The sequence below is a fragment of the Pogona vitticeps genome, chromosome 1, assembly GCF_051106095.1.
Source record: "Pogona vitticeps strain Pit_001003342236 chromosome 1, PviZW2.1, whole genome shotgun sequence".
Taxonomy (NCBI): Eukaryota; Metazoa; Chordata; class Lepidosauria; order Squamata; family Agamidae; genus Pogona; species Pogona vitticeps.
Window position 1 is genome coordinate 63,946,195 of NC_135783.1, and position 23,975 is coordinate 63,970,169.

General features: G+C 40.0%; 1 protein-coding gene across 36 annotated transcripts in view; it reads right to left on the minus strand.

The window, feature by feature from the left end:
- AFDN (afadin, adherens junction formation factor) overlaps positions 1–23,975 on the minus strand; it is a 150,489-nt gene that overhangs the window by 57,412 nt on the left and 69,102 nt on the right. For 26 of the 36 annotated variants that reach the window (XM_072994143.2, XM_078383179.1, XM_072994122.2 and 23 more), the window contains 8 exons: positions 21,294–21,388; positions 14,510–14,769; positions 12,089–12,158; positions 8,485–8,597; positions 6,496–6,557; positions 4,483–4,688; positions 1,253–1,273; positions 385–530 (listed from right to left, as the gene is read on the minus strand). In XM_072994143.2, coding sequence (XP_072850244.2) covers positions 385–530; positions 1,253–1,273; positions 4,483–4,688; positions 6,496–6,557; positions 8,485–8,597; positions 12,089–12,158; positions 14,510–14,769; positions 21,294–21,388 — 973 coding nt within the window. The remainder of the gene's footprint in view (positions 1–384; positions 531–1,252; positions 1,274–4,482; positions 4,689–6,495; positions 6,558–8,484; positions 8,598–12,088; positions 12,159–14,509; positions 14,770–21,293; positions 21,389–23,975) is intronic. The other 10 variants (XM_020808386.3, XM_020808364.3, XM_020808338.3 and 7 more) reach the window with 1 other exon arrangement.

Sequence of the window (23,975 nt, forward strand, 5' to 3'; positions counted from 1 at the left end):
AGCATTTTTGCGATGAGATTTAGCTTTAACAGTTATTTTAAAGAAAACATCAAGGGATAAACCTTGAGATTTTATTTAGTATTAATAATTTAGATTTTATTAACTATTTTGGTCAAGAGATTTGAAAAAAAAAAACCAAATATTTGGTTTAATTAATTCAAAAATGTGCTCTATTATAGAATACAGGATGCAGGGAAGTGTGTACAGCCTTAATACAGCCACTAAGTACTACACCTGACCATTGCCCTGCTTTAACAAAGAAAAGACATATAACATGGTTTTCAAAAGTATTTGAAATTCAAAATGAACATATAATTCTTACTCAAGAAATTGATAAATATAACTTGTTCAATGTCAAAGTGGAGAAAAAAATGATTCTCTTACTTGAATGCCATTTGAACTAGGTGTGCCAAAACATCTTGTGCATCTAATGTGATCCTACTAAGGTCTCGGTCCTGCTTAATGAAGTTTAGTAATTCAGATGCATTTGCCATCCAGAAAGCAAGAGCCCCAGCAATATTCTTCTGTTTCTGCCAACATCAAAAAGGGGAAGTGTAAACACTAAAAGGTCTGTCTGTTAGTTCAACTTGTATTCATTGTGAAAAGACTTCATTTAGATAGACCAGTACCTCCTCTGTATTACATAACTCAGATACCAGATATCTGCAAATAATTTGTAAGATACAAATAATATGCTGGAGATGACACAAACCTTTAAATTATAAGTTTTCTTTAATTATACATTATTAAATTATTCCAAATGTTATTAGTGAAATGGAGTTAGCGTGTTGTCATGAAATGTTGGAAGCTTAGATGTATGCATTATCTGGTAATCTGTATGTGCACAAGCATATATTCACTAATACCCATTGTCATCCAGATACTGCTGGTCACTGGCTTTGACACCAAGTAACTCAGTATTAAGTACTGATCTATCTCACCATTTCCCGACCACAAATGCTAGGCCAGGCAACCTCAGATGAAATCCAAAGAACAGAACCACAAACAAAACAAAAAAGGGAAGAAAAAGAATGCTTGTCATTATGTCTCCATACTGAAGTGCGTTAAGCAGAAATTATGGAATGCTGATAGATTGCGCAGTCAAAAAAGGATTTTAGTACTGCATGTTCCAGCTGCTGAATGAGTGTTATGTTCAATCCAGCTGTATTTGTTGTATTTTTACATGGAAGCAGCATGAGAAACTGAGCTAAGCCAATACCAGCTAGGATCAGTTCCCAGCAATATATCCTACCTGATCAACCTGGTCTACCTCCTGGAGTAAAACGAACAAAGAAAATCAAACAGAAGAAAGAAACTTGTAAACAATCATGGTAGTTTTAGAAATAAAACACTAAATGTGAAGACACAAGACTTATGTTTAGTGACATTAAAACATTTCAGCAACAGATGGATACAACTGAGATTTTTTAAAAAGGTACTGCCTCTTGAAGGGTACATAGTGGTTCATCTGGGGGATGCCCAGGCAATATATGCAGGAACATTAGTATCAACAGCATAACCCTAGACAGACCAGCCTCCAAATCTGCCCATAGAAAATAGAGCCTTCTCCTCTCCAGACAAGTTTACTTTGAACCAAATTGCCAGGAATATAGCACTGTAAGTAGCTAAACTGCTGAAAAACAAGGACTCTATTGGATTTTCTAATAATTAAAAAAAGAAAAAGAAAAGCTCCTTTAACAGAGAGGTAATATGGGAAAAGAAAGACAAATGCTATACTCTGTGTCATGTCCCTATGCAATCTGATATGTATGCTTATATAACTAGTGATCATGTGACCAACCAGTTAGATAGGAAATTATATCCCCATTGCTTCAATCTCTCTATTTTTACACTCAGAATAAATTTCTGTTTTTCTTCAAGAAACATATTGAGATAGCTGTCTAGGCAAATAAATTCAACTGCTTCAGCATTTCCCTTTTCTTTATTTAAAACAATATAATGTACTAACCAGAGCTTGAAAAAAATCACTATATATAACGAGTTATAATTAATTTCTTTTTTGCAATAATTACAACATAACTAATATAATTAAATTATATTACAACATAGCAAAGGATAATATCACTCTTCTCATAATCTGATTGCTAACTGTGCTATAGCTACTTTCATACTTACAGGTGTGTTTGACCTCACTACACAGATGTGTTTTCTGCCACAGGCTAGAAGATTGCACCATTTTTATTTTAAGTCACAGTAACTATTTTAGCTACTTTTGAATTTTAAAAAGAATAAAAAATTGTGACAGCAACAGAGCTGAGGAAGAGGCCTATAATTGGAGTGATTATTTTTGTAAAGTGAGCTAAAAGCTATGTTTAAATGAAAACTGCAACCAAGTTACATTGCTTATTTAAGAATGTTTTTGCATTGCCTTTCATTGTTTTTTGTTATTATCTCCAAGGGAAATGCATATGATATATTCTTGCTAAACTATCAAAAAACAATCTGCAAGAAACATTACAATAGAGAAATCAGAAGGCAACTCTACTAAATATTGAAAATAAAAAGCAGATTGCTGCAAGTCTCTAAATTTAAATGTCTATAAATACACCACCACTTATTTTTACCTTACAAGTGGTACAGATAATCCTGAAACCTCTATCTCCCATATTGCTAAGTTTGAGATCATCTGTTGGCCAGGGCTCTTAAGGTAAATCAATATATTTAAGCAATTTTCTTAGAACAAGTCTCCAGATTTCTGGTTCTGTATCAAAATGCAATTCATCTCACTCATTCTTAACACAAAGCAATGTGGTCTTATAGTAATGAATGCACTGAGCATCAAGCATCACATTATCAAGAAGATAATGTGAGATTTGTTGATAAGTACAATCTACCTGCAAAATAATTTTACTCATGTTTACTCTTAAATACCAGGAACATCTTCTATCCCAACCACAATAACCCCAAAAGTAAATATTCAGGTTAAATACTAATGGTGACAAAGGGCCTAATTCGTTGTTTTAATAGAACTTGTTGAGAGTTGTTTCTATGTCATTCCTTTTGAGCTATGCCATCCATACTTCCACATGTAAGCAACCAGCTCATTCTTCTTCAGCCCTCTTTATACTATTCTTCTCCAACTTTTCACAGGAGCAATTACACACGAAACATATGGAGAAAAATCCAAATGCTGAATGCTTATAAGCAAGGTATGGAAAAGTGTGTCTCAAAATGAATGGCATGCTTAAGTACAACTGTGAGTGTAACTATGATAATATCCTTGTGCAAGAGAAGGCTCTATTGATTTCTATGTGGTAGGTCCATCTACCACTCAGTGGCTGAGTTGCACAGTTATGCAAACAGCTTAACTTTTTGGAAGTGAATCGCTGTATGTTAGGAAATCTCTACAAACATTATCTTTTGTATAGTGAGTTGTGCAGCTCAGCATTCAGCAGAGAAGGTTTATGGAGATCTCTTAACATATAGCAATTCACTTTTGAAAGTTATGGTGACTGCATAACTGCACAACAGGATTTCAGCCAGTGAGTATTGCCTGTGCAGAAGAGTGTACCAAATCTGCAGAGATATTAAGACAACAGTGAAATATATAAACATAGAAACAAGACAATTAAAAAAATGAATGTGGAACATGAACACATTGATTGCTTTAATATAGGAGTGTGTTGTTTTTAAAAAAATTAATGGAACTCATTTTGAGTACAGAATATCAACAAAACTGAATGATGTGCAAAGCATGTTTCTGCTTATTTACTGTTAATAACCTATCTGCCCATAAGTTGATGGATCAGAGTCCCCTTCCTGAAAGAAGGGCTACTGCTATTCGTGAAAGGGATTGAGATGTCACTGGGTATCTAGGTTGGGAAAAGAGAGCGAGGTGATTTTTGCCAATCACTGTTTTTCCCTCCACTACCCACTTCACCTCCCACACTGCTCTCAAATGTTTCCTAAGAAGCAACCATTCAGAGGATGAAAAATACATTAAAAATGGTTCCACAGTGTATAGTGAGAATGTCTATAAATATAATTCTCCTCCTGGGAATTTCAGATCTGACTTATGAAAAAGAAGCCAGAATATATAACAAGCTCTGGTTGCATCAGTAGACTTGACAACATATTCTGCTAGATTTAATTCTCTCTAGGAAAGGGTTTGAAATGTAATTCTGAACTGGTGATTGAAAATATTTACATAGTTCTGTGCATTTCTCATCTAACTCCTCACATTCATCTTAACTTCACGTTACCTTTCTCAAATGAATGGAGTATCATATAATGCATGTGCTGGATGTGGTTTTTACATTTGTTAAGAGGAAATCCAGTATTTCCTTGCTGCAGCTGAAGAAATATTTCATATTTCATACTATGATGCCATATTGATCATTTTATTGCAAGCATGGTTGAGATATAAACCAACCCTATGAAAGAAAAGTCTTCCTGAAAGAAGTTACACTATTAATAGGTATTAAAATGTTATTTTGATATTTCACATACACTGAAACTCACCTGTATAACTCCTTCCATCATGCTCACCATCTTGTTGACTATTGCAATGACTTTGTGACTACGTTCAGCAGGACTGATGTCAGGTCTATACTGGTTCGACAATACATACCGACATGTCATGTACAAAACATAAGTAGGAGACAGCTTAAAATGCACTGTTGAACTATTGGTGTAATTTATGATGGCAGACAAAAAGGCATCTTCAGCTGCAGAAAAAATGACCAAAAAAAAAAAGATTAGATGACTTCATAAATTGGACAGTCTTTGCCTATCTTTTGCAGGAAAATCCAAAAACTATTATAATCATATAGTAAGAATAATCTTAGAACTGCAGAGCTGGAAGGGATCCTATGAATCATTTGAATTTGAACTACCAATTAGATTCAATCTAAACAAACTAAAAAATACCTAAGCCATTATCACCTTCACATTATCAGACTTCCGTCGTTAACATAACATTGTTAAAAGGGCAAATTAGTAAAAATTGAATAAAGAACTGTGAACAACACAGACAATTGCCTTCAAAGACAAAAAGAGGTTTGGCTTGAATGTGCTTGCATAGTGGGCATTCCTCATCTTTTGCTTCTTCTTCACACTGCCTCTGCTTTCAACAGACAAATTCATTCCCAGTGGCATTCTTTAAAATCACACTTAGCAAATACAGTGGTGTCTCAACTTACGAAAGTCTTGACTTGCGACCATTTCGAGTTATGACCAGCTCTGGCCACAAAATTTTGCTTTGACTTGCGACCGGAGCTTTGAGTTACAACCGGAAAAAAGGCAGGGAAAAAGGTGGGGAACCTAAACTGCTAACCATTGATTGGCGAAGAGATTGCTTCTTTGTAGCTCTTTTGCCCCAGCGGTTAGAGAATGTGCATTCGGAGGAGGCTTCAGACTGCCTGGTACTGCTTCTACTTTTTAAAATGCCAGCATGGGTTTAGGCTGGGGGAGGTTATGTTTCTGTGCTGTGAACTGGGATTTCCAATGGACTCCAGGCTGTGCCTAGATGTTGTAACTGACATAATGTGACAGGAACGGGCAATGTGGTTAGGACAAAGAAGCTTGCTTTATCTTCCTCTGAATTTGTGGTGATTCAAATTCTTTGAAAGTGGCAATGGCCCATATCTTCATAATTCTAAATCATTATTTTCCCCACATGTAAGCTTATAGTTTACACATAATGTAAGAACGCTACAGCATTCAAAGACGTTGGTCTTTATTATGCAATGCTTGTGCTTAAGAGATTAATACTGATGGTCAAAAAGTCAGGCTGGGTCCAGAGGCTAGGTAATAGACATGAATATGCAAGACCTTGCTGCTAAGAAAAGAGTAGCGTATCTCAGGTGATAATGTTTGAGAAAATTCCAAAATATGTGGTACTGATTCCTGGAACATTTAAGGGATTAGAAGTACCAAAGGAAGTTTCCCATAGCTTATTCCACAAATATCTACCTTGGCTAATTTTTTCTTTTCATTTTCATTCCCTTTGGTACAACATGTTTTTACTGTTTATTGCTACCTTTTTTTGTGAGAATCCAATTATGGATTTCCACTTGACTCCACTGCTTCTGCCAGAATGAACAACCTGTCCTTCTAATATGCAGTCCCCCATGTACCCTGAAACCATCTGGAGCAGATATTTTTGGCAACTCAAGAGTGCTGCAGCAAAAGAGGAAGAGGTGGTAAAGCCCCAATTCCAATGGTGTTGGATACCTGAGTATACTGTACAAGACTGGCCTTCATTTCTAAAAAGCTTTTTGTCATGGATAAAGATGGGACGAGCTCATTGGGAAAAAGGCATAGATTTTACACCTGTAACTTTGAACAGTGATTACATTTTATAGTAACATTAAGTTCTGTAGGGCAGGAAATGGAGCTGAAGGAAAAATGTAACTACTTTAACATTTTCCACCCACTTCTGTATTTAATAAATATATCTTACAAACCTTGTTATTAATTTTTTATAAATTGTCACATCTTGACAGATTTTTTTTTTGCAATGGTAATACTTACAGCTTTCCCTGAATTCAATGCTTGCAGGTAATACCAGTTCAGGTCCATGTCCATCCTGAGGTCTACAGGAAGAAAACAGATCCTCAAAAGTCCAATTCAAATAATAAAAATTAATTCCACTTTCCAAAGATAGAGCCCTTTCCAAAGGCTTTGTTTTTGAGATTGTATAAAACATTTTGTTTGTATGGAATGAAAAATACAGATCTGAAAAAAATTGCTTCTTCCCTCTTGGAGAGGTTATATTTGACCATGAACAAAAGAGATCACAGTGCAGGCTTGAACTGAAAGTCTGCATTATTAATGAATTTACAGCGCATGTTATACGCTCAAGGCAACCTGTCAGCTACTGTAAATGGCTCAAGTTACGTACAGATGTATATGTTTAAAAATAAGGAATAAAGAGGATTGCTTATTAGTTGCTTATTAGCTTCACAGAAAATCAATAGATGCTGCTTCAACATATTTTTATAAGACTCAGAGGGTTCATTACATCTGCATGTCTATCATTTTATGGCTAATTTATGAATATGTGACCTGATTTCACTGAAAAAAAAAATTCTTTAGCAGAGTTTCAAACTTCTCATTCACACATTTGTGATTATTTCTAAAATTTATTAGGCACATTACAGAAAATAGTTCTTGGACTGAAGAGCAAACAACTGAATGAACTCCAAAAATGAGAACAACATAAAACATCAAAAGCTATCAGATATTAAAATATTACAACCATCAATATTATGATTTAAGCCTATTTAAACACTTTTGAAAAACTGCTTTAAAACCTCCCAGTAACAATGATACGATAGTGGTGTAACATGATCATAGCATCTAGTGACAATCCACATCCCATATAACATACTGAAGCTTCAACAGCATCTTCAGGGGCAACCTCACGTACAATTCGCTCCAGTAATCTAAGAGAGAGGTTACCAGAGCATGGATTGCCAGGCTATCTCTGTCAAGGCTATCACTGCTATGGTGATGAAGAACGACACCCTGCCACAGAGAAGAATTGTAACCATTAATGACACACAGATTGAACCACAAACATCACTAAACTATGAACTTGATCCGCTCTGTAGAGGGGAAGCATTAATGCTTTCAGAGCAAACTGAATACCACCATCCTGAATAGAGGAACCACCTATAAACATTTTGGTGAAAGAAAAAGGGCAACATAAAACAAACAAACGAAAAGGGCAAAATATTGTAAAGCTTAAACTGAACAGATTTTTTTCAGTGGGAGATTTTGGGGATCAAACCCCACTTCTTCCAAGTTGGAAATTATGATCCATGAAAGCTCAGTCTGAAATAAATGTCAGTCTTTAATGTGGTACAGTATTCTTTCTTCTGTAGTCCGGCAAGTGGCCCAAAAAAGATGGTGAAGGCGGCATTTTTCTCCCAAACAGCCAATATGCCAGAGAAGGAAAAGGATGACATCCACACTCAGAGAGAGTGCTGCTACTTTTGTGGTTGGGAAAGAGGTGTAGGAAGAGCACTAGACACTGCCTTCCATGTCCATATCATGCAGCTCCATCATATTCAAGGAAGGGCTGACTCCCAGTCCCCATTACCAGCAAATCTGTCTTGTGCAAAATAGCACTGTGGTTGATGAGAACTCCCCTTCAAGGACACACACATCTGAATGAGGAAGGAAGAGACTGAGGACATTTAGTTGGGCATTATTTCAGAAGCATGTGACACTTGCCCCACCAGTTGCCAAAATTGGTAATGATGACAAGCTAGCAATCTCTGTTAAGAAAATGCAGTCAAAATATAGAGCTCTGAATCTGGAAGCATTTTCAACAATGTGAGGTTGAGCCCCGGCCCAGGAAAGCAGGGAGATAGATGGGAAAATAGCAAGAGGTTAATATTCAGGAAGCACATAAAAACTTTGCTTTTTGGGAGGTATGGCCACTAGATGCTGCAGTGTAAGAATATAATAAATAAAATTTCAGCTTTAGAAAATAAAGGATTTTTTTTTTGGTACCTGCCATCCTGCCTGCGGTAATCCTGCTGTTCTATTCTGACCATTGGTTTCACCATGCCACGTTCAGCTGTGCTGGAAGATGACATTCTGTCACTGTCCAACCTGTTGGTGCTCTGTCAAGACAACATGGGAAACATTTAATACAAAGTATCGTGTTTCCCCCAAAATAAGAAAGGGTCTTATATTAATTTTTGCTTCAAAAATGCATTAGTGCTTATTTTCAGGGGATTTTTTTTCATGTACAACAGTCTACATTTATTCAAATACAGTCATGTCATCTTCTGGTTGCTGCACAATGGTGAAGGGCGGGGTTTCACTTAACTGGGGCTTATTTTGGGGCTAGGGCGTATATTATGAGGATCCTGAAAAATCATACTAGGGCTTATTTTCAGGTTAGGTCTTATTTTGGGGAAAACAGGGTATATAACAGGGTATATACAGTGGTGCCTCGCTTAACGATGTTAATTGGTTTAAAAAAACATCGCTATGGGAAAACATCGTTAAGCGAAACACCATTTCCCATAGGAATGCATTGAAAACCAGTTAATCCGTTCCAATGGGATTACCGTCCTTAAGCGAAAATCCCCATAGGAAACATCGCTAAGTGAAACAATGTTTCCCCCATCAGAAAGCTATTGAAATACATTGAAGCCGACTCAATGCATTTCAATGGCTTTCCGATGTCCGTTTTCGCTCATTTTTAAGTGTCTTAAAATGTTTGAAACCTGTTTTAAATGCTTGGAATCGGTAGTGCACCTTGTGAAAAATGTGCAAACTTAATTTGGCTTTGTTCTGAGTCTTCGCTAATTTTTGGTGATTTTTTGTTTTCCCCATTTAAATCCATTGAACTGTCAGTTCAATGGATTTAAATGGGGAAAACAAAAAATCACCAAAAATTAATGAAGACTCAGAACAAAGCCAAACTAAGTGTGCAGGGGGGGGGGAGGGTGAGCCTCCAAAGGGTCCTAGGGTGTGTTCCAGGACCCTTTAGAGACTCACCCTGCCCCCCCCGGGGTCAGAGGGGGTGAAATCACCACCTTCTGGGACTCTTCTGAAGCTTCCCAAGCCTCAAAAGACTCCCAGAAACTGGTGATTTCGCCGGAGCTGGATCTGTGCAGGGGTGGGGGGAACGTGGCAAGGGTCCTGGAAGGCTCACCCGGACCCTTGCGACGCTCCCCCCACCCCACACGGGGCGCGGGGTGAAATTGCCAGCTTCTAGGACCTTTTCTGGGGCTTAAAAGGCTCAGAAAAGGTCCTAGAAGCTGGCGATTTCGCCCCTGCTGGAATTGTGGGGTGGGTGGGTGGGGGGAGCCTCACAAGGGTCCTGGAAAGCTCCCCCTATCCCCACCACAGGGCATGTGTGTGTGAAATCGCCAGCTTCTAGGACCTTTTCTGAGGCTTAAAAGGTTCAGAAAAGGTCCTAGAAGCTGGCGATTTCGCCCATGCTGGACCCGTGGGGTGGGTGGGGGGAGCCTCGCAAGGGTCCTGGAAGGCTCCCTCGGACCCTTGCAAGGCTCCCCCACCCCTCCACAGGGCCAGCGGGGGCAAAATCGCCAGTTTCTGGGAGTCTTTTGAGGCTTGGGAAGCCTCAAAAGACTCCCAGAAACTGGCGATTTTGCCCCACTGGATCCGTGCGGGTGTGGGAGAGCGTCGCAAGGGTCCGAGTGAGCCTTCCAGGACCCTTGCGACGCTCCCCCCACCTGGAAGCTGGTGATTTCGCCTGCGCTGGCCCCGTGGGCGGTGGGGGCAGCGTCGCAAGGGTCCTGGAAGGCTCACCCGGACCCTTGCGATGCTCCCCCCACGGGGCCAGCGGGGATGAAATTGCTGCATTCGCTCCATAAGACACACAGACTTTCCCACCCACATTTTTTTGGGGGGGAAAGTGCGTCTTATGGCGCAAAAAATACAGTACATCCTACCAAAGGATGAAGCAAAAAACGTATGCATAGAAATATAGAGCCACCAAGCAGTTCTTTGAACTTCAATAATTTTCTCAAACAGTAGTTTCAAAGATATATTTCAGGGAACTCTGGCAGTCCTTGCTAGTTTATAACAGCGATTATTTTATTTATTTGTTTGTTTGTTTTATTTAATTTATATGCCGCCCACACTACCCAAAGTTCTCTGGGTGGCTTACAACATTTAAAATACAATAAAACTTCAGAACAATTAAAATACAATTAAAATATATATAAAAATTGCCATCAGGACCCACAGTTGATGTTATTTCAATTAAAGCCTTCTGGAACAGGAAGGTTTTGACCTGGCGCCGAAATGTCATCAGCGTCGGCGCCAGACAAATCTCAGTTGGGAGGGCATTTCATAGTCTGGGGGCAGCTGCCGAAAAGGCCCTTTGTCTACAAGCCATCCCTCTTACCTCCTTAAGGGACAGCTCTTTCAAAAGGGCCCCTTGGCTAGATCTTAACTGCCAGGTAGGTTCATATGGAAGGAGGCGGTCCTTCAGGTATCCAGGGCCCAAGCCGTTTAGGGCTTTATAGGTCAAAACAAGCACTTTGAATTGGGCCCGGGCAGCAACTGGTAGCCAATGTAACTTAAACAGAATCGGCTTGATATGTTCCCTGGCGGCCGCACCGCTCACCAGCCGCGCAGCTCAATTCTGGACCAGTTGCAGTCGCCGGACTGTCTTCAAAGGCAGCCCCACGTACAGCGCATTGCAGTAATCTATGCGGGATGTTACCAGTGCATGTGTAATATGTATTCTGAAAAATAGTTTGTCTATCAGTGCCCTTCTTCTGCATCCCTAGAGTAATGTTAGATACCTTTTCAGGTGCCCTCAGCAATCTCATGGCATGAACTGAATCTAAAACAGTTCCCCTAAGAAGTGAGTTCAAAACAGAACCCGAAGAACACTTTAAAAATAACTTCATCACAACTAATTCCCAGGAAGTTGTGATGAAGTCAATCCAGAGCAAGCTAGTCATAGCACTAAACTCTGTGAATTTTAGAAAGTGATGCTTGAAATCTAAAAGCCCTTTAACTGGGTAAATCAAGGTACTAAACTTCAAGTCTGTTACAATGTTGCTCCACCCTGGCAACATCTGTCATTCACCAGAAGAAAACAAAACCTTGTAGTCTTGGCTTTAACCTAACCCCAACTTCCTCTGATGTCTAAACTAAGAGAAATGTGGTCAAATTAAAACTGTGCTTGAAAACAAGTCAGTTCTGACATCTCTGTTCTCAATAAACCTTTTAAACCGTGGTGGGCAATTATAGCCTGCCAAGCATTGCCGGCTTATATTTTCCAGCAGCCTATAGCCAGCACACTCAACAGTGAAGGGTTATGGGAACTGAAGTCCAACAACTTCTAGAAGACTACAGTTGCTATACTTAATTTAAGCAAAGTACAGATCCAACTGGGAACATCTTAGCATTAGACATTATTGATCAGCTGATAAGCAAAACGCTCAATGCTTTTAATATCTTCTTGTATGCACCAGAAGGAGAAAAGAAAACAACATGGAAGTCTGAGGCTTATGGACATAAAAGGAAATGTGTCAAGATTTTCAGAATGCATTAAAACAGTGTTTGAAACATAAATGGCCAAGTCTTTTTATCATAGTTTTAGTTTTAGTAATATTTTTACCTTGCTAGTAGGTAATCCTATTCCACTATGGATGTCACCCTCCAAATCAAATGTAGTTTCCTGTACAGTTCTGAAAATACAATATTCAAGAACTAGGTGATTAGACACACGCAACTGGTAGAAACTTACAAGAGAGCCATGTTTTACTAAATTACTTACCATTCTTACTAGAAGCAATACATTTTAAACACAGAGAAATATAATCTACAGGTGGATTAAGTTTTCTTGTCCAAGAATGACAGAATAAAAAGGTCATTAAAATTAATATCCTTAAGAAATATTTGTTGTTCTAGTTTGATTTTTCTTTTATTACTGCTAGTTACACGGAATATTTTATGGAAATGCTTTGCAGAAATATTTTTAAATAACCAAACATCTAAGCTATCTGTCTAATGCTTGTACCTTCAATTTCACAGTCTGATTTTTACCATGCTTGACCTTTCAACAGAGAGCAGAGTGGGCAAATTCTATGGTCACAACACCACCTACAAAGCTGCCAGAGCTTTCCAGCACTCATTTTGATGGGATTGCAATGGCCAAACCAATGCATTCTTGCTTTAAAGCATAATGAAGAGTGATTCAGCATGAAAACAAGGTACTGTATATGTTCCTGTAGGCCTAATTCTAAAGCAAAGCATAGGCTGAATTATCTATTATTTTATCTTTAATTCAAACCTACAAAATACCAAATAGTTAAATCCTGTTATCTGTAAAAACACAGTGTCAGAAATCCAGCTGCTTAGTATTGTAAGTCACAACTAGAGCAGGCCACTGAATCAATGAAATTTATAGAGGAGTTCATTTACCAAATCCCCAATGATTCACTGGGGCTACTCTAGTTGCAACTTACTATATTAAGCAACAGGACTTTTAGCCATTAAATTATAACATTGATCATAATAAAATAGTCAGTGACTAAAACATTTTAAAGGGGCAACATAAAAAGTAAAAATAGAGAGAATGGGATCTCCTATTAAAAGCCCTTTTCTCAGTGGCCCAATCAGTTGCCAAAAGCCTGTACAGTGGGGTCTTGACTTAAGAACGGCTTGAGTTAAGAACATTTTGACTTAAGAACCACTCTCATAGGAAGATATTGACTTGACTTACATACTTAGATTTGAGTTAAGAACTGAAAAAAAACCACATGGGAGGCAGGGAAAGTGCAAAATGTGAACTTTCAGTTAACTGTTGGCCAGTGAAAAGGGTGCCTGTCTGCTTCCTCACTCCTCCCAGCGTTTAGAGAGTGGATTGGGAGACAGTCTTCGGACTGCCTGGTACTGTACTGTCTGGACTGTCTTTTCCCTGCCTTCCCTGAACCTTTCTTGACCTAAGAAAAAAAGAAACAAAATATTCCCTTCCAGTGGTCGAAGGCGGAATAGCAGCTTCCCATTAGTTTCTATGGACGGAAAAGAGCAGATACGGATCAAATGGTTCTCAATGTATTCCTATGGGAAATGCAAGTTTGACCTAAGAACTTTTTGACTTGAGAACCGCCTTCCAATATGGATTAAGTTCTCAAGTCAAGACCCCACTGTACAAAGAGAAAAGTCTTCCCCTGCAGGTGGACAGAAAACAAGGAGGAGCAAAACTAGCTTCTACTGAAAGGGAGTTCTACATCTTAAGAGCATCCATCAAATAAACTCTTGTTTATAAAATGAAGACCAAGAAAATCATGCAGTGCACTGGCCACTTACCAACACTCATAGCAAACAGAAAATGTCCATTGTATGAATGTTATGTAGTAATTTTAAATAACCTCAATGCCTCTTTCCATCCCTCCCATTTGTTCCAGCTTGGCTACAGAACTAGAAGACTACTCAGAAGAGTTATAAGTCATACTTCCATAATACAGTAATCACTAACATTACTTGTCAATTTGAAGACAAAATGTCATTAACAGTATTTTTTCATAGAACTATCCAAAAGGACTTTATGATACCTATTGGTTGGCACAGACAATTCAGAGCAATCAAGTATACAAACTAACATTCTGTTTCCAGTTGTAGAACTTGAAATCTGTTATGAGATCCTGCTGAATTTTCTCTTAATCTATTTTACAATTAAATATTTAGAATAATTTCTTGCCAGTTGCAATTTGCCATTTCACTGTTAACTCCTTTCAGGGTGTTAATCAAAAGAGGTCATCCATACTGATTATACTGTGCTATTGGGTCTGTTTGATAAATATTTCCTGACTGATACATTCCAGTTACAGTATAGTTTTACTGAGGCATTTGTTTTTATTTAACTTTTCCCAATTCTTTAATTTAATTTATTGACCAAATTTTTTCATATAGAGAAATTTATAAATTCAATATAATAAAATGTTACAAAGAAAGTATTTTTATGTTACACCACTATTACTTCCAATACTCTTAAATATCCCAAGCTTTGGATTACTGCTAGAAAATAACAATTTACCCAGCTTTGAGTCGTGAACTTTTGACCATGTGACCTGCCTCCAGACGTCCTTTAGGAATGTGATCTTGAACAGGATCCACAAACTTAAATACATGAGAGGTCCCAAACTGAACCTTCATGCCACTTTGCAGCATTGTGGTCTCGGAGATCCGCTGGCCTTCTACGTAAGTCTCAGCATCAATGCTTCTTGGGGTAACTGTAACAACTCCATCCATGTTAGTGAGGTCACAATGATGAGGTTGAATTCCTGGACCGAATAACTGAAAGTAAAAATAATCAAAACTCAGCTGCAAAATCAAAATTATACCACAAACAACAACAAACAAACAGGATTTCAAGACTAATTCTGAACCAGTAAAAGTAACTGCATTAAAATAGTTGTGTTACAGTTTGCATGCCTCATTCAGCAAAATGAGACATTTTTTCAAAAAATGTCCAGATATATTTGTTAATGTGAGCAAGTGGCATGAGTAGTGATTGGCTGGTAAACATAATGCATATATCAGCAGTTTAATATAAAGATGATGTTGCCTTGTCCAAGCACAATTTAAGACAAACAACAACATGTTGTAAAATCAAGATTAATCTGGATGAAACTGTGGTTTAAAATCCTGGTCAGCAGTCCTGCTCACTTGTTCAGTCCCAATGAAAAAATGACCTTAATTCCCACAAGCCATAACTAAATATTTTTTTAAAATAATAGAACAATAGAGTTCGGTAGAGCCTATAAGGGCATTGAGTCTAATGGAGGAATCCAAATAAAAGTAGATCTGATAGATGGCTGTCCAATTTTCTCTTGAATGTCTCCAATGTTTGAGTGTTCACAATTTTTCGAGTTAACTGGTTCCACTGTCATACTGCTTTAACATTTAGGATGTTTTCCCTGATACTTACGAACGTCCCTACTTATGACCATTACGAGTTATGACCAGCTTCAGCCACAAAATTTTGCTTCTACTTGCGACTGGAGCTTCCACTTACGAACAGAAAAAGGCAGAGGAAAAAGGTGGGAATTTTGAATTTCTAACCATAGGTGGTGATGAGTCTGCTTCTTTGTAGCTCTTTCGCCCCAGTAATTAGAGAGTGTATGTTGTTGGAAGAGGCTTGGGACTGCCTCCTGCTTCTGAGTGTCTGTGTCTGTGTTTGCAGGGAGGCTTCGGGCTGCCTTGTAAGGTAAGGTGCTGTTTTCTGCTTTTTCAAAACTGTTCTGGGTATTTTTGCAGTGTAGTTTTGAGCTGGGGGGGTTATGTTTCTGTGCTATGATAGGTCTTGGGGGTTTTGTTTGTTTTTTGGTTCCCCATTTCCGATGGGTCTTGGGGATTTGTCTGTTTTTTGGTTTCCCCCCTCCAGTTCCAATGGGTCTTGGGAGGGTTGGTAACTTTTTGGGGTTCCCCCCCATCTCTGATGGGTCTTGGGGGGTTTGTTTGTTGGCTTATTTTTCCCCCATTTCCGATGGGTCTTGGGGGTTTGTTTGTTGGCTTATTATCCCCCATATCTGATGGGTCTTGGGGGGGGTCGGTTTCTTTTGGGGGTTTTCCCCCCATTTCTGATGGGTCCTGCATGCTTCCCTTGCTTTTTCCTTTGTTTTCTTTATATTTCCGACCTGCCCACTTTGTTCCCTGTGCATTTCTGATCTGCTCTGTTTGTTTTCTGTGCATTTCCAATGGGTCTTGCATGCTTGATTGCTTCCCCCTCCCCTTTGACCGGAAGGGATTAATCGCGTTTCCAATGAATCTTGCAGTGATTTTTTTCGGTTCCCCCCCCCTCCAGCCAGAATGGATTAATTGCGTTTTCAATGCATTCCTACGGGAAATGGTGCTTCGACTTACGGCCATTTCGAGTTACGTCCATCTTCTGGAACGGGTTATGGTCGTGAGTGGAGGCAGGAAGTCAGATTTAGCTAAACACAAGCCCATTAGTAGCTGTCCCGTACTCTGGGATGATAGAGAAAAGATCTTGCCCCTCCTATTTATGACTATCTTTCAAGTATTTGAAAAGTGGTATTACATCTCCTCTCAGTCTTCTTTACTCAAGACTAAAACATGCCCAGTTCTTTCAGTCCTTCCTCATAGGGCTTGGTTTCCAGTCACTGATCATCCTTGTTGCCATCTTTTGAACTTGTTCCATTTTGTCAGCATCATTCTTAAAGTGCAGTGTCTAGAACTGGACACAGTACTTAAGATGAGAAGTAACCAGTGCCAAATAGAGGGAACCAGTACCTCATGGGATTTGGAAATTATACTTCTGTTAATGCAGCCTAAAAGAGCATTGGCCTTTTTTGCAATTACGTCACACTGCTGGCTCATATTTTGCTTGTGATCTACAATAATTCCAAAAGCCTTATCACTCACTTATCATTGAACCAAGCATCACCCAACTTGTAACTGTGTGTTTGGTTTTTCCCCTAGGTGCAGAACTTTACACTTACCTCTGTTAGATTTCATTCTGTTGTTTCCATAAGTCAGGGACAGCTAATCATCTAGTTTCTTCCTCCACTTTTTGTAGGAGAAAATTATCAGCAACACAAGCTGGGAATTTCTTGGAAGGGCCATGTTTGGGAAAAATTGCCTCCCAATAGATATCAGGATAAGTGAAATCTCCCATTACTCTGACATTGTGTCTTTTTGAAATTCTTGTACAGTGGTGCCTCGTATAACGAGTGCACCGTTGAACGATGAATCCGCATTGTGATGTGGATTTCCCCATCACTAATGCGAGGGCATGCTCGCATTACGATGGGAGAACAGCTGTTCAGCGGTTCCAAAATGGCCGCCGGAACACAAAAAATGGGTGCTGGTACACCCAAGATGGCTGCCGGGACTCTCAAAATGGCTGCCGGTACAACCAAGATGGCCGCCAGAACACAAAAAATGGCCACCGGTACATCCAAGATGGCAGCCGGAACACAAAAAATGGCCGCCGGTACACCCAAAATGGCCGCCGGTACACCCAAGATGGCTGCCGGAACAAGAGAAAACGTCGGAGAACGGTGAGTTTTGGGCCCATTTGGAACACATTAAACTTTGTTTAATGAATTCCAATGGTTTTTTTGGATCCGTTTTACGATGTTTTCCCATAGCGAAGGTTAACCCGGAACGGATTAACCTCGCTATGCGGGGCACCACTGTAATTTGTTTTTCAAAGGTTCCATCTGCATCTTCTCTTTGATTGGTCAGTAGCAGATTCCAACTACCATGTTCCTTTTGTTTTTTTTGCCCTAACTATATTAATCCAGATGTTCTCTATGAGACAATTAAGCTCATCCTCCTGTCTTTCTGTACAGGAATATGTACTCTTGAGATATATTGTGACTTCATCCCTCTTTCTATTCTTTTTGAACAAGTTATATCCTTCAACTGCTGTATTCCAGTCATGAGAATCATCCTACCAAGTTTCAGCTATCCCAATCAAATCATATTTACCCTCCTGAACTAAATTTTCCAGTCCTCCTTGTTTGGTTCCCATACTCCTGGTATTCATATATAGACACCAGAGACTGTGTGCTTTGTTGCCTGCTTTCCTTTGTACATTTTTTGAAGATTATTAGGTGATATTAGAGTTGCCCACTCTGTTCCTCTTATTGTTCATCAGCCTTCATCTCTCTTTACCTCTGAGCCTGTGTCTCCCTCTCCCCTTCCAATTCAGACAGATTCTGGGATCTGTCTCAGTTTAGTCCTCTGCTGTTCTCTGTTAGGAGACAGCAAAAGGCCCTCCTAGTAATTACAACTGCTACTTATTGCTCTTTGCATCTAATTTACAGTTGTGGCCAAAAATATTGGCACCCTTGCAATTCTGTCAGAAAATGCAACCCTTCTCTCAGAAAATGGTAGCAGTTGCAAATGTTTTGGTACTCACATATTCATTTCTTTGGTTTGCATTGGAACAACACAAAAGAATAGTGAAGAAAAGTCAAATCTGATACAATCCCACACAGAAACCCAAAAATGCACTGGCCAAAATTATTAGCACCCTGTCTAAATTGTAAGAAATAATTGCTTTTCAAGCATGTGATGCTCCTTTAATTTGCATTTAGACAAACCTGTTGCAAATAAGAGGCGTGGGCAATATATTAATCACAGTTGCAACCAGTTAAGATGGAGAAAAGTTGACTCAACCTTTGTGTTGTGTGTGACACTGATCATGGAGAAAAGAATGAAGTGTAAAGAGTTGTCTGTGGATTTGAGAGAAAAAACTGTGGAAAAACATCAACAAGCTCAAGGTTACAAGTCCATTTCCAGAGTTCCTGTGTCCACTGTGCGCAATATCATCAAGAGGTTTACAGCCCATGGCACTGTAGCTAACCTCCCTGGACATGGGCGGAAGAGCAAAATTACTAAAAAATTACAACGAAGGGTTGTTCAAATACAGAACCTAGATTACTGTATTTGCCGGCGCACAAGGCAACTGGCCGTATAAGACGACCCCCCCCAACAGGAGGAGGAGGAAAAGGGAAACAGGCGGGTGGCGGGCGAGCCACCACGCAGCTGGCTCAGCGGAGCAGGGCAGCGGGCAGCCCAGTGGCGGCTCAGGCATGGCAGCAAGAGGGTGAGGAAGAGCGGAAGAGGCTGAGTGGGAGGCGGTAGGAGGAGGAAGAGGAAAAGGGAAACGGGCGGGTGGTGGGCGAGCGAGCGCGCGGCTGGCTCAGCAGCGCGGGGTGGTGGGCAGCCTGGCGGCGGGCTCTGACCGCTCAGGCATGGCAGGCTGTGCTTCCCTCCATCCATCCAGACCGACTGCCTGCCTGCCTTCCTCCCTGGCCAGCGCGGCCCCGCGTCATTCAGTGCACCCAGTGTACAAGACGACCCCCCCACTTGGAGGCATGTTTTTGGGCCCAAAAAGTCGTTTTGTACGGCAGCAAATACGGTAACTTCCCAACAAATTCAAACTGATCTGCAGACACAGGGTACAACAGTGTCAGCTCGCACTATCCGTCGCCATCTGAATGAAAAGGGACACTATGGTAGGAGACCCAGGAGGACACCACTGCTGACACAAAGGCATAAACAAGCAATATGAGTATGGCAAAACCTATGTGACAAATCCACAATCCTTCTGGGAGAACGTACTGTGGACAGATGAGACAAAAGTAGAGCTTTTTGGTCAAGGACATCATGGCACTGTTTACAGAAAAGAAATGAGGCATTCAGAGAAAAGAATACAGTCCCTACAGTCCAACATGGTGGAGGTTCAAAGATGTTTTGGGGTTGCTTTGCAGCTTCTGGCACTGGATGCCTTGACTGTGTCACTGTGGTATCATGAAATCTGCTAATTACCAAAGAATTTGGGGCACAATGTAGTGGCCAGTGTCAGAAAGCTGCATCTCCACCAGAGGTCATGGGTCTTCCAGCAGGACAATGACCTGAAACACACTTCAAGAAGCACTCAGAAATGGTTACAAACAAAGCGCTGGACAGTTCTGAAACGGCCAGCAATGAGTCCAGGTACAAATCCCATAGAACACCTGTGGAGAGATTTCAAAACAGCAGTTGGGAGAAGGCATCCTTCAAATCTGAGGGCCCTGGAGCAGTTTGCAAAAGAAGGGTGGTCCAAAATTCCAGTAGAGAGGTGTAAGAAACTCATTCATAGTTAAACAATTGATTTCAGTTTTTTCCAAAGGGGGTGCTATCAAATATTAAGTTAAGGGTGCCAATAATTCTGGTGAGTGCATTTTTGGGTTTCTGTGTGGGATTGTATCAGATTTTACTTTTCTTCTCTTTTTTGTGTGTTGTTCCAACACAAACCAAAGAAATGAACATGCGAGTACCAAAACATTTGCAACTGCAACCATTTTCTGAGAGAAGGGTTGCATTTTCTGACAGAACTGCAAGTGTGCCAATATTTTTGGCCATGACTGTATATCTGTAAGGAAAAGAGGAAGTATGAGAGTCTAAAACTCATGCCTCTTCATGTTCATAATGCCAAGTCACAATTTGGTGTTAGGTGCAAAGAATGCCAAAGAGTATTTTCTCCCAAACACAGACATACACAGCTATAAAACACTGAAGTCTATCTTTTTCCTTGATGCCCACTATTATACATGGAGTATGGAAAAATGACAAAATGGGTTTTGTATCTATGTTTGGAAAGCATGTTGCAAATTAGGAAATCAATGTGCAATATACACCACATTTCATCCTATAACCTAACAGCCTAATGTTCCTGCGACTTTAAGGTTTTGTAGACTTTCCCTCAGTGCTTTGCATCCAAGGGTGAAAAATTTAAAAGGCAAAGCATGCTGATTATAAACACTCTCTAGGTGTTTATAAAAGTTTATAACAGTTTATCACAGTTTAATTATGCAGGCTACACATTGCTCCCCCTAGCAAGCTGGGTACTCAGTTTACTGACTTCAGAAAGGGGGAAGGCTGAGTGAAACTCATGGCCTGGGATTGAACCCAGGCCACGAGCAGAGTTTTGCTGCAGTACTGCAGTTTAACCACTGTGCCACAAGGTTTCTTTAAACTTTTTAAATTTAAACTTTTCCATTGTGCTATGTCACAATCAGTTTCCTGTTCTGCCTTAGTAAGTGTGATTTTTAGAAACTAAAAGCAGCATAAACATAGTATGGTATAAAAAAATAAAACCCCAAGGGTTCTAAATAATGACCTAGAACTTTAAATAATCTCCTCTTGCATATAAAAGGATGTAGGAAAGCTAAACTCTGTAATGCCATTGAATATCATACCACATTCTTACTGCTATAAGTATGCACAATCACACTTTACTGTGATTTCTAAGTACTAGTACTTAGGATACTATTGGCTTTACTCAAAATTTTGTTCCTCACCTGGATTGAGTTTTCATCAAATTTTTCTGTACCAACCTCTGTCACACTTAATTGCAAACGATAGAGCTTTGGTTTATCTCTGGAATCAGAACCATCTGTAAGCAAGAAGAGAGGATTTGATTTAAAATAGTAATTTCCACTGGTTAAATTTTAGCAAGGATAAAATACAGAAATATTAGACTGCAAGGTAGAAACTCTGGGAATTCTAACCTTGAATGAGGCTTATAAAAATATGTCACAGGATGCTACTGTTACAGGAAGGTGAATGGTTTTAACTAATTCTTTGAAATTCACTGAAGAGCTGCTCCAAGTGACGGAAAGAGACTATTGAACAATGTGGAAAATGGCACTGAGGACTACAAGGAAGGTTAGAAAAAATTGCTTTCCTCAGTCATGTTCTATGAGGAAAAGGAAGTTTCCATTCAGTCTTATACATGATATTTCGTCTTTATGCATAAACCCAAAGAGGCTTTAATTTGAGATTAAGGTGGAAACAGTCAATGAACTGCTTTTGAAATCTATGGCTTTACATCTGATACCTTTCTCTCTGTATATCAGCTAAAAAGCCAAATGTGAATAACTCCCTATGGGGAAAAATTATGGAGGAAGAAATAAGAGGGCTGCAAAAAAAAGTGAGATTTGCAAAACTTGCAAACTTCTATGACTTCCATTATAACCAGAATTACATTCACAGGAAATTGAGATATACAGAAGCATATCTATAGACTGGATTTCACATATCCTCAAGTGAAAGTTCATTTCAGCCGGCATTTGCTACAACACAATTAATACAGCAAAATTAATTTTAAAAAAACTAATCTATAAAATGTGTGTGCATTTCTGTGATATATATTTTTGCATACACTCTTCCAAGTGTACATATTTAGCAAGTTTTAAATATGCATTTTGGATATATAGTGGTGCCTCGCTTAACAAGCGCACCGTAGAATGACGAATCCGCATAGCGAGGGGGTTTTTTCGAGCGCAACCGCGATCGCAAAGCGATGGCCCCAATGGGCGAAACTCGCATAGCGAAGGTCGGTAAGTGTTTCGCTTACCGACCTTCGTTTTGCGACCCGCGAACCAGCTGTTTGGCGGCTCCAAAATGGCCGCCGGAAGCCCCGAAATGGCCGCGTGCAGCGTTTTCGCGCCCTCGGTAAGCGAGGGGAGGGCGCGAAAATGGCTGCCAGCCATAGGAAAACATCACTGAACAGTGAGTTTTCAGCCCATTTGGAACCAATGGGTTTTCTTGATCCGTTCAGCGATGTTTTCACATAGCGAGGGTTAATCCGGAATGGATTAACCTTGCTATGCGAGGCACCACTGTACGCATACTTATTCACACTTTTTCTTAACACACACACATATATATCTGAGTTGCAAAAGAGACCACACAACATTGAAAAGTGCAAATTTGGATTCAAAAGAATGTCCTGGCTCACTTACAGGTTCAGCAACTCCAATTTTTTAAGTTAATACAAAAGGTCAGAACTATCAAATTTCCCCTATGTCCCTATTTTATGATCCAAGACTTTTTGTTGTTTGCTTTTATTTTGTCTTCTTTTAACTTTGGGTAAATCATACTGAGAAATCATAAAAGTATTCTAGGATTGTAATCCCATGCATATTGTCTGGGAGTAAGACCTACTGAAAAATAGTGAGAAGTGCTTCAGAACAACGTGCACTGTATTATGCTGTAAATAAAACAAGCAACCATTCTATGAAGTGTTGAATTACTAAGACCACTTTTTGGAGACAAGTTTTAATAGAACAATGGCAAAAAAGAATTCCACAAAAATTTGTCTGCAATACTATTTTTCTATATAAATGGTTCTAAATTTAGAAAGTGATTTAACAGAATCCTACTGGCCATTTACACAAATTGTATAGCCCAAAGAAGTGCATACAGCTTTTAAGGCATGCTAAAATTAAAAACTTTTCAGTAGCTTCCATTCTTTGTTCCCTTAACAACTAAATAATATAAAGTAGGGGTCAGGGAACTTTTTTAGCTTTTACCCCCACCCCCAAATTTATATACATTGACATTACCCCCTTGGCTCTTGCTGTTTGCGGCCGACCCCCACCCCACCTCTGTGCTCACCTGGGACCTGCGGCCACCGTCTGGGCAGCCAGTCTGGAGCTGCCACACCGCTGGGAAAGCGCATCCTTGGCGAGGGGATGCGGGCACTGCAGGGCCAGCAGGTCCACTGGCCATGAGCTCAGGTGTGGTGGGGTGGGAAGGGGGCCTCCCCGCCAGCGCGCCGGGTGGGTAGGCGCGGGCAGGAAGGAGAGCTCCGGCTAGGACTCCACCAGGCAAAGAGTCCAGCTGGCCTGGTACGCCGCCCGCCTCCCCCCCACTTTGGAGGCGAGGAGGACAGGCGGGTGCCCTGTGCAGTTCCTCGCCAGGGCTGCTTGTCCCCGCGACGGAACGCCCGCTTACACACAGCATCATCGGAAATAAAATGCCTGGGAGTAAAATGCCTGCCGCAACCGTCCTCATTACCGCCAGGATTTTCATATTTACCCCATTTGGGGTAATTTACCCCTGTTTCCTGAACACTGATATAAAGGGAGTATATTCTATTGGGATACATCACAAAATGTTTACAACTATTCTAACACAGATACTCTCCAGTAAAGCCCTGTATTTGTTTAAACAAAATAAACAGAGTATTTTGTCAA